General features: G+C 34.3%; 1 protein-coding gene across 43 annotated transcripts in view; it reads left to right on the forward strand.

The window, feature by feature from the left end:
- slc8a1b (solute carrier family 8 member 1b) overlaps positions 1-12076 on the forward strand; it is a 200561-nt gene that overhangs the window by 179660 nt on the left and 8825 nt on the right. For all 43 annotated transcript variants that reach the window (XR_015512828.1, XR_015512832.1, XR_015512833.1 and 40 more), the window contains 1 exon segment: positions 4696-4971. Coding sequence is in view for 19 of the 43 variants with exons in the window: in XM_087289636.1 (XP_087145762.1) it covers positions 4696-4971 (276 nt within the window). In the remaining 24 variants the exon portion in view is untranslated.

Genomic DNA, 12076 nt, shown 5'->3' on the forward strand with positions numbered 1-12076 from the left:
AAAAACATGTACAGACAAAACAAAAGTAATACATTTGGCTCCTGACAATACATTGATGTCTTAAGGAGTGGAAATAGACATTATTTACAAAATGATTAATTGTAATGTGTCAGGCCAGGTTTGCAATTCGCCACTCGGTGCACATGGCATACGCTTATTATTTTATTGTGTTTTTGTTATTTTTGAATCATAAATTTTCATTCTTAAAAAAGGCAGTCTGACTTGCATTAATATTAAATTCCTAACTGATATCATTAATAGATGACCAGTGGAAAACTTTTTTATCTAACCCCACTGAGGAAAGAACAGATTTTTCCATTACTTTTTATTAGGACACACAGACGCACATGCATACATATACACAAAAGTACACAGATAGAGACAAATAAGCGGAAAAGGTCTGCAGCTAATGGCAGTAAATTGAAGAGTTGCGAGTTTAAAAGCTTTGCTAAATGTCAGCCTCTGCAGCACAGCGAGATGATTTATTTTGAAAGATAAGAAGAGAGTCAACACAGCATGAGCATGACTTTTTGTGTGTGTGTGTGTGTGTGTGTGTGTGTGTGTGTGTGTGTGTGTGTGTGTGTGTGTGTGTGTGTGTGTGTGTGTGTGTGTGTGTGTGTGTGTGTGTGTGTGTGTGTGTGTGTGTGTGTGTGTGTGGAAGTTTACTTATCTATGGATTGGGCAAATAATTGTCCCCACGTGACACAACCTCCCATTTGAGATATCTGGGGACTTCCTTTATTGGGGAAAATGGCTCATAAAGCATTTTATTCTATAAATAATTAATAATAAATAAACAGACAAAAAATAAAAGGGAAGTTGGAAGCAGAAAATAGAAATGTTTTCTTTGCAGCTAACATATATATGTTTTGGTTATAGAAATTTTCGCCCTGCAAGAGCCAAACCAGGTTTTAAAATTTGATCAACTCGAGGTATTAACAAGGAATCTGATCACTATGATGAAGGATACTTTATGTTGGAATTTCAAATAAGCACTTTTTCAAATATTTGCAATTGTGTAGTTTTATTATGTCAAAACAAGATCACCATTTGACTTTCTATTTTGGAAAATATTACACTTAACTGTTTAAAAGGTAGAGGCCAAGTTTCTGTTTTATATAAACAGTTGGTGGACAAATCAAAAGAGTCATTTAATGACAGCCTTCAAGTTTGGCAGTCTGACCTGCAGGCTGATATAACTGAGGACCAGTGGCTAGAAGCTTATCTAAAAGCCTAAACACAGACAACAAGCACTTTTAGATTGCTTCAATATAATTGCTGAGTACACAGTATGTAACTCAACTTAAGTTGCGTCATTTTAACCCAAATTCAACTGATCCATGGTATTAATGCAAGCAAGAGAAGGTAACTTTATTTCATTGTATGTGGGAGTGCTCTAAAGTCAGTTGTTTTTGGGTTAAAATACTGAATATTGTCAAATCATTGGTAAAGTAATTCCTCTTGATCCCAGCTTGTGTATACTGCATATTTGTCCATTGAACTTTGATGTGATCAAATATGAAATATTGCAGTTAATTTTATGTTAGCTGGAAGCCAAACATGTAATTGCATGTTCTTGGAAAAATAAAGACAGTCCTGGTGTTTCTCAGTGGATAAAGGGGATGATGTCTTGCCTTACCTTAGAAAAGATAACATATTTTTTTGAAAAACAAAATTAATCTATTTTGGTTTATTTGGAAAATATTCTAGGACTTTTTGGAAAATCTAGATGGGGACTCTTTTCTTGAACTGATAGAAATTGAAAGTATATAGATTAAACGTGTTATTGCTGTATCATTTATTATTAAATTTTGTATTTATTTAATTTTCTTTTTTCTTTCAAAGTATGTTAAGTTATTTTAAATCAATATTATCTTTGCTGTATTTTTGTTTAATTATGTAATTATTAATATATAATAATATTATATAGTTTTATTATATATTGTATAATTTTATTTTATTTTGTTGCTAAACTAAAAAATTAATGCCTCATAGGTGAATTGAACAACCTAAATTGTCTTTAGTGTATGAGTGTGTGTAAATGAGGTTGTATGGGTGATTCCTAGTACAGGGTTGTGGCTGGAAGGGCCTCTGCTGTAAAACACAGCAGGACTAGTTGGTGGTTTATTCCACTGGGACAACCTCTGAAATAGAGACTAAGCCAAAGGAAAATGAATGAATGAATAATAAAAATAAAAAAAACACATACAATTGCTAAAAAATCAAATATTAAATGTAAATGCAGAGTTAAAATATACATATTTTAATACAGTGGATTTAATGTAACACATTTAAGTTCAGTTTTTCAATATGATGAGTTCAGATGCAAAAACCTTTAAGTGCCATCTGGAATTTTCCTCTACAATGAGCACTTTTCTCAGCCTCTTATGTTTATGTTCAGTTATTTCATGCTAAAAGCAATAAAAATAACCTATTATTTGCCATAAAAGTGAAATTACTGAACATAGGACATAGGAGCCTGAGAAAAATGCTAATATTAAAAGAAATTTCAGGTGGCACTGAGGTTTTTGCATCTGAACTCTTCATATATACATTTAGCATAAATGGGGAGTTTTATTTATTGCATTACATTAGTATTTACAATCCATTTATGTGTTAATGTCTGTTACAGACCTGGAAATCAAATTTCCAACTTAAACCATTGTAAATATTGAATTCATTTGGAGTACTCTCCCTTTTTTGAAAGACCCTTGGTGGTTTATTGTTTTAAAAAATGCACAAACACACTTTCCATTCCACTTTCCACCTTTTTTAGTTTTTATGTGAACTATATTTACCAAACTGTAAGAATGCCAAACTGTTCTTAAGACTTCTATGGGGCATTTTCACCCTTCAGACACTCACAGCATAAAAACCATGCCATTGATCTTATCTATCTGTTTTATTCCAAATATGCTTGTTTATACACATTTATAGCAGTAAAGTAAACATCATCATGACCTTCAAACACTCTTGGACTGTCATAAAAAAGACCAACGAACACCCATGCAGATCAGCTCACATTTGTGACTGAATCTTGAGGATCTTCAAAGCTCAAGTTCTCTCTTATGTAATCTTTCTGATCTGATAGTTTCGAGGATTTTCAGTTTTAAGTACCGAGTGTCTGTATGAGTTTCTTCTCTATCAGTAATCCTTTTAATCACAATGTGCAATCAGGTTTTATGCCAGTGATTAGAATGTGTTAGTAAAACAATGTTTAATTCTGCTGCAGCACTAAATAGATGAGATTTCCAAACATCCCAAAGCATCTAATCTCGGTTTAAAGGAAGAGCCTCACCTGTCAGAGAGCAGTGTGTGAGTTTGTGTAAACTGCTCTCAAGGAAATGCAGCACCAATAGAATAGCAAACAGATTATAGCCTCACTCAACACACATGCATACACATTACACACACACTTACTCACTCAACAACATTGTGTGTGTGTGTGTGTGTGTGTGTGTGTGTGTGTGTGTGTGTGTGTGTGTGTGTGTGTGTGTGTGTGTGTGTGTGTGTGGTGGGTAGTTAGTTGTCATAAGGCTGTTGTTTGGTTAATAATGTAATCAGTGTGATCACAGGTAAAAGTGTGTTCCTAGGGTCTTATAGGGGGTTTCCTGGATGCTTGCTAGAGAATTGCTCGAGGAGGAGAAAAAATAATTTGCTTTACATTTTACTACAAAAACACTTGGTTTTAACAAAAATAACCCATAGAATTTTACTGATAACCTGTTGTATAAATAAATTAATCAAATTAATCAATAATTACATTATCAATAACACTGGTGGTGCTGTGTTATTAGTATAAAGCGGTCAATACACTATAAAAATAAACAATTACTTTTGGGATAAACTTGTTCAATAAATGTTTGAATTTGTTTCGTTTGTTGATCTCAAAAGAATATATTTTGAAGAATGTTAGGAAGCAGCATTCCAGCTGGTTGTTGGAGACCCCCAAAACAAAATATGGTCTTTTTAATGCATAATAGGGGCTCTTTAAAACACTTCCTTTGTGTTCGACAAAAGAAAGAAACTCAAATGTATTTGGAACCACTTGAGGTTAAGTCCATTTTCATTTTTGGGTGAACTATGCCTTGAATATTCAAAGTAGTGACTCATTCCCTCTTTTGTTTGATTAACATTATTGATCTAATGTAATGTTACACATCTCATTTTTCATCTAACTAGGTGTAGCTAGTATGTGCTAATGTTTCCAGGGGGTTGTTGTGGTATTCTGGACAGTTGCTTAAGTTTTCTTGACATTTTTTCAACAATTTTATGTTAGTTACTATGCATTTGCTAAAGTGTTCTGGATAGAAGTTAGAATAAATGCCTTTAAGTGGCTTCCTAATGAGTTGCTAACATATGCTGATCAAAGGTGTTCTGCCTAGTTGCTAGGCTGTTTTGGTTGTTTTATATTTATTGCTATGCATTTGCTACGGTGTTCAGTATTCTGGATTGCTCCCATGTAGTGGCTCAGGTGCCAGGTGACTTCTTATTAGCTCAACTTTTATATTTTTCTAGATGAACATTGTAATTAATTTCACTTAGGAAAGTAATTGCACATATTTTTAAAAGAACATAATAATTATTATTATTTCCATGGCACAGGATGATTCATGTGGCAGATTGTAACACTCAGGTGTTTATTCACCTTGCATAAGGTCATATTTAATGATTCTCTTTATCATGCTCCTGCAGGTGAGGATGATGATGATGAAGAATGTGGAGAAGAGAAGCTTCCCTCCTGCTTCGATTATGTCATGCATTTCCTAACCGTCTTCTGGAAAGTTCTCTTTGCTTTCGTGCCACCCACCGACTATTGGAACGGTTGGGCGTGTTTCGTGGTGTCAATCATTATGATTGGCGTCCTGACGGCTTTTATCGGTGACCTGGCATCTCATTTCGGCTGCACCATCGGTCTCAAAGACTCAGTCACAGCAGTGGTGTTTGTGGCACTGGGCACTTCAGTACCAGGTGAGAAACATGTACACCTGCCAGTGATTTTTGCATTTCAGCCACCCATATTTATATTTACATACAGTCATTTATCACAGAAAGAGGATGTCCAAGAGCTTGTGCATGCATGTGTGTGAGAATGTGAGTGTGCAGGGCTATGATTATGATATATCATATAATTATGCAGAGTAAAGCTGCTTGCTACAATGCACCCCCATATATTACCTTCATCAGTCATGATAACTGTTATTTAAAACAGGACACACATACCGCATGTACAGAAGACTCTTCCTCTCTCACACACACACACACACACACACACACACACACACACATACACACACACACACACACACACGCATGTTAAATAGATTGAGTCTGCTGGAAGTGCAATGCATGTTCACCATGTTTAGTATTCCAGACACACTGGACTGCTCATCGAGAAAATGCTGAGAGAGCAGAAAGTACAAGCATTCCCATCTTTCTCTCTCTCTCTCTTTCTCTAATTCACTTCTTCTCCCTCTTTACCTCACTCACTTCATTTCTTTCCTTTTCATCCTCCATTTCTCGCCCTTTTGCTCTCCTCATCTCACTGCAGGAACTCATTTCCTTGCATTTGCGTCATGCTTTCCAGTAAAAGTCAGTTTACGTGGACAAAAGAAGATGTTATTTTGATCATCTGTATTTTCTCAAAGTATGCCTAAAGGGATATTTCCCTTTTTTTGTCTGTATACAAGGAATATCAAAGGTCTAAAACACTCTTGATCTTTTCGTCTAAATACAAGGAATATCAGAGGTATCTAAAACACTATTGGACTTTGTTTTGTTTGTTTCACTCAGTACGAAAAGGCCATAAAGGTTTGTAGGCAGGTCAGTCAGTGATGACATTTTCATTTTTAGATAAACAGACTGTTCTCAGATTTTTTATGACCCCAATTTATAATTTAATAGAGGAAGAAACATTAATTAAATATTGATTGAGCACAACTTTTTGTGTAAAAGAGGATTATTGAAAAATTTCAAGCAGTGTCCCATTTTTCATGTTTATTCCCCTCATTTATAGCATTTCATAACTGCATCTTATAAAAAATTGTCTCTATTATTTCTTGCAACAAATCAATTCCCCTGCTATTATCCAACACAGTTTGAGGAAGTTAGTGCTGTCACCATATGCCAGTATTGACTATAACTGTGATACTTCAAAAATGAAATATTGATATAGCCTTTTTATAGGTGTCACAAAAGGCATTTGTTTTTAAAGCTAAAGAAGTATATTCAAATTGTGTGTGTACTTTAACATTAAAGTACATCCTTCAAAAGACTTGTACTCCATTAAATAGTGTGATTTATGATCGATAAAAATTACAAGGTTAGTTTAAAATAAAGTTGTAGATATATTTTAATTATATGCACTTGTCAGCATACAGATGTCTGTTGTACTGTTGTGCTGATGATGAAAGTTATATCATGCACACTGTACACATAGCATAGCAATCATGTTAAAATCAAAGTATTATTTAAACTAAATCCTGATGCTAAAATTGAGTGCTACATGATTTTTTTTATATCCAGTCATAGTCTGTAATGTCAGACATTGCTGTTTGTGGTGCATGAGCTGAAGATGAATGAACAGCACTCCTCAGTAACACTCTGTGCCACAAGGTTAATTAACTCACCCAAACAGATTCTACATGAGATGAATCACATTTATACTAAACATAAACATCATATTACAACTTACATCTGCACACAAAAAGATGCAGATTAAACCCAAGAATTCTTTTAACCCTGGAGGCCTTTAGACGCATTGTACCTCAGCTTAAATTGATTGCTAATATACAGAAAACATTAAACTATAATTATACTTTGGTGGAAAAACTGCAGGATTTGTATGCTGCTTTTTTGTTGCCATATTTATATAATTACAATGCAAATTTATAATTTTGCTAAACCATATTGCACATCAAGCAAAGTTACTGGCCAACTGGCACCATTTCATATACTCGCCAACACTGATTTTCACTTGCAGTTGGTGCTTGGCAAGTGATAATTTTAGTCCCTGAATATAAGGTGAAAAATATACAATCTGTGGTAAGATGCATGTATACATGTTGATGATATACACTGCTTCTTAGCATAAATGAGTACACTGCTCACTGCGTATATTTTCTGTAGGATGCTTTATTATAATATATTTGTGCATATACATTATATTAGTACCTAAGACAAAGCTAGAATTAATCTAAAAAAAAAACTTAAGATTGAAGTAGAAGAATGACTGCACCCAAAGTAATATTTTGGGAAAAAATGTTAAATAAAAATATAAATAAACAGGAAAAATCAAGACAAACCTAAAAAATACAACATTTTGTAGTTTGAAGTTCACCATGTTTCTATAAGAACATGTATACACATGTCCACAGAACATTTTTTTACAAATAAACTAGGATTAAAATATTTGTTTCAATTCTCTGTGATTTTTAGATGTGATTTTTCTAAGTTTAAACCGTTTGTAAAACGGAGCATGTTTGTAATAAAAACAGTAAAATTGATATCTAATTCTTAACCATTATAATCACCATGGTCGCATAGTGTTAGTAAATGCTAGTGTGTGTGTGTGTGCGCGTGCAAACAGCATTTGTGTGAGACTCATCATTTCAGAAAGGCTTGAATAAACTCCACCACAAATACATCAAATGGTATTTTTGATAAAGAGCTGTATTTCAGCTTCATCCAAGTCTGTACCTGTCACTGACTGCTGATTAGCTGAAGTAGTCATATCGCATGATGAGAAGCAGACATGCACGTGAGAATCGTAGGCAGGGAAAAGCAGCTCACTTGGATTTGAAGTCACAGCCTACAAAAACAGCTACACTGTACTCGGACACCAAAATGGGCAGATTCTGGAGGCTATATTAAATAAGCTGATGGGTATTTTAAGCTAAAACTTTACAGATCTATTCTGGAGACACCAAAGGCTTTTCTTACATCTTGTAAAATGGGGTAAATAGGTGCTCTTTATATATGTTTAATAAAAGAGTTTTGTCTAAATGCTCCAAAAGTATTGGCTAAATTCGCTGGGAAATAACTAAAAATTTTCATATTCAAAAGAGGATGTACTCATTTATGCTGAGCACTGTAAGAGTAATTACATTTATGTTTAATTGATCTGCCTAACATAATAAAAGACCCAATTTGACCTTATATTTACAGATGGGTTTTTGTAGGAAGTATTACTAATAAATAAATGATATTTAATTGTATTTATTTATATGGTATTGGTAAAGTCAAAAACTCTGATTCATTTTAACAAATACAGTGATGTACTTACACCCGTTACTGGTAACAGGCCAAAATAGGGTCAATAGTGAGGTAAATGAAGCAAACTTGAAAAATCGTTTCACTGAAAGATTTACAATCGCAACTGATTGTTCTTCTGCTACTTTTGCACTAACTCTGGTCCTGCTTAACAAAAAACATTGTGGTACTTACACTTTGTACTAGAAATAGGTCAAAAAGGTCAAAAGTAATGTAAGTGAAGCAAACTTGAAAAACTGTTCCACTGAATGGTTTACAATCGCCCCCCATTGATTGTTTTTCTGCTGCGTCTGCACAGTTTGACAAAATGACAAATGCTGCACACAAACAGAGCGTTATTGAGCAGTTAGCGAGCGTGTCAATCTGTATACTGAGAGATGAAAGCCAGTATTACTGAGAAAACAACTGAACTTCCAATTAGCCAAACGCACAGACAGAAAGCAGACGAAGGAAGTGTTGCTCACTGATAAGACAACATTCGACAGAGCTTCTGAACTCAAAACAAAGTCCTTAGATTCAGTGCATAGTTTGAGGATCTTATAATTAATTGCTTGATTAATTTAAAATGGAAATGGGTTTGATGATTGACGTACATCTTCTAGATGCGGTTCTGCTAATGTCTTGTAATTATAATGATTTTTTTATTCTAGATTAAATGTTTTTGGCTCACACTGTATTTTACAGAGCAGACATGCATCGAGTGTTTTCCTGAGCCACACTTTATACTTGATAAAGTACTATAGTGTGTACATAATTATTATGCAAGTTGATGCTCTGATCATATTTATTCCCCCAAGCATGTTTTACCATTTCCAAAACTACATCATGCTTAATAACCATTCAGATTAGCATATTTATTAAAGGTGCTGTTTGTAAGTTTTTGACTTTTCTAAATCATAGAAATACCATAATATGATTGGAGTTATTTAAGAAACATGCTAACTAAGCATTCCTGTGTATATCTGAAAAACAATGCGTAAGTCAGTTATTCTGCTTTGAAAATATGTGTTGTGTGCCAGAACGCCTGTCTATGTTTTGGTCCCTTTAACCTATCCAATGCCAGTTTAGCCAATTATATTCCAGCACCCCAGGTTGCCTGGGTGGAGTTCCACATAAGGTTCTTATTAATTAGCAAATAATATAAATATTACGAACGTAAACCTTAGGTGAGCAGATTACATTGTAACCCTATGTATTAACAACATGCTGCGTGACGAGATTTGCAGTGAAAATCAATTTGGCTATTTGAACAAGACAAAACATGACAGAAATTTAAATACAGCCATTCAGAATCCCAGAATAGTGCACTCACTGCATTCCAACAAAATGGTAAAGTTAATAATCTAGTTAATACATATTAAACCTTTTTAACATTATTAAATGTACATGTTGAATCACTGATGTTTGTTGGTGTGCACTGAATCAGATCAATTTCTAATTATTATTTTATTTTCAAGATCTGAGGTCAACTATCTGCTGCTGCTTTCAGTTGTGTCATGTAAAAAACTGACATTATTAGCATTTAACACTGAATAAAACACATCAGGTGTACCTGAGGTGATCATTGTCAGTTTTCTGTTGTTCAGTTGCAAGAAATAGAAGCCCTTCATAAATTATAAATTTCAGGTTTTTGTTAGAACAAAAGCCCCTTTTAATATGAAAATTATTTCTTCTATCATGTGCTATCTTTTGCTTTTATTTAGAACATAGCTTAAACCAGCCTTTAGACTCCATAGTCAGGCACGCTCCTGGAGTCATCAGAAGAGGGGCAGAGTGAAAATGTTTTGAATCAGGAGTGCAATACATTGTTCAACCACTGGCTGTCACTCACATACTGCACCTTTAAAAAGGTTTTCTTTTACAGGTTTACAGGTGGCTCAAAACAAGACATAACTCGCATTAAAAAGCAATTGCTTTTTTTGCACTTTATCAATTTGTGTCTGTAGATTTCAAAAACATATTCTGAAAATGTTTCATGATTTTATTGTCTTTACTAAGCTGTAAAACACTTTTTACATACGCACTTGCATACGGCAAACTAGACAGTTTAGTCTACTGTAAATTCTCAAAGGTTTTTTAGAAGGACATGTTCATGCATAGTTTGCCTGATTATATACAACCTTTTATTGTACAGATATTTACAAAATTTATGTCAGCATTTTCTCAATTACGTAAAAACCGTCAAGGTTCATAAGACATTTAAATCTAATATATATTTTAAAAATCTACAATAAATTATAGCCTGATTTCTTCATAATTAAACATTGTAGAAAACTTTTAATACACAAAATCATTCAATTGGTAGAATGATGATTAGCTATTTTGTTTACCCGGTCTTAATATTTTTGTGGTTTAGAATTGGTACACTATGCTTGAGACAAAACCATATTGATTTGCATTATAATCATGCACATGATATATACATGTGTATATAAATTTGTGCGTAAATGTAAGCAGTCTGAGGTTTAAAACTGTTTCAAAGTGTGTAACAGTCTGAAAGGCTGATCCGTTAAACTACTCCCAAGTGTCTCTCTGTGATGAAGCTTTGCATTGCACAGACACCCACATTAGCGGCAGTTGTCGTCCACCCGCTGCCAGGCTCTTTGGCAGGACTTTATACCAGACTGGGTGTTACTGAGACTTAACTGAGAATTTCCATGGTAATGCTATGGAAACGGCTCCGTCCATGCTGTTGTTTACAACAATATAACAGGACGGTGATGAATAACGAGAGGGAAAATGTTATTTCACAGATAAGTACTTTACAGTAAACCCAGATTTGACTTTATAATTCTGTGTCTTGAGATGCCGTTTGAGGCAGTTTGGCTCTTTTAAGCCTTTAAATGGCTAATGTTGTTCTCAGATACTTTGTCAGATTCGCATGGAGAGTTTTTACCATTTGCTTTTAGATGGATGTTTTTAATGGAATGGAATTGGATGGAGTTACTATTATTATGAGATGACAGCTTGGAGCTGCTCACATCCAGAAATGATTCATTTCTGTGAAAATGTTCATTGTTGATTCTGTTGGGAATGTTCATGTTGATAAACATGCAAAAACCAAAAAAACACACTGGGCTTGACTATACCTTAATTTCCAGGTATATATCTAGATTTATATGAAGAGTTTAGATGCAAAAACCTGTAAATGCCGTATGATATTTTCTTCTAAAATTAGCATTTTTCTCCGACTCCTGTTTGTAGGCTCAGTAATTTTACGTTTATATTGACAAATATGTTCTTTTTATTGGCTTTAAAGTGAAATAACTGAACATACACAAAGGAAGCTGAGAAAAATGCTTATTTTAGGAGAAAATGTCAGACGGCATTTAGAGGTATATATTCATTTATTTATTTATTCATTCATTCATTCATTTTCTTTTCAGCTTAGTCCCTTTATTAATCTGGGGTGGCCACAGCGGAATGACCCGCCAACTTATCCATCATATGCTTAAGCAACAGATGCCCTTGCAGCTGCAACCCATCACTGGGAAACACTCATACACACACTCATTTACACACATACACTATAGACCATTTAGCTTATTCAATTTACCTAAAGCAAATGTCTTTGGACTGTGGGGGAAACAAGAGCATGCAGACAAGGGGAGAACATGCAAACTCCACACAGAAATGGCAACTGACCCAGCAGAGGCTCGAACCAGCAACTTTCTTGCTGTGAGGCGATTGTGCTACTCACTGCACCACTGTGTACGACAGTTTTAAGGATTTGAGTATTTGTTTGTTTTGTTATATGACGATCTGATTTATTCTGAATTGAAAATAAAATATTGCTAAAATATTA

This window comes from Danio rerio, chromosome 17 (assembly GCF_052040795.2).
Source record: "Danio rerio strain M-AB ecotype USA chromosome 17, GRCz13ab, whole genome shotgun sequence".
In the NCBI taxonomy this organism is placed as follows: Eukaryota; Metazoa; Chordata; class Actinopteri; order Cypriniformes; family Danionidae; genus Danio; species Danio rerio.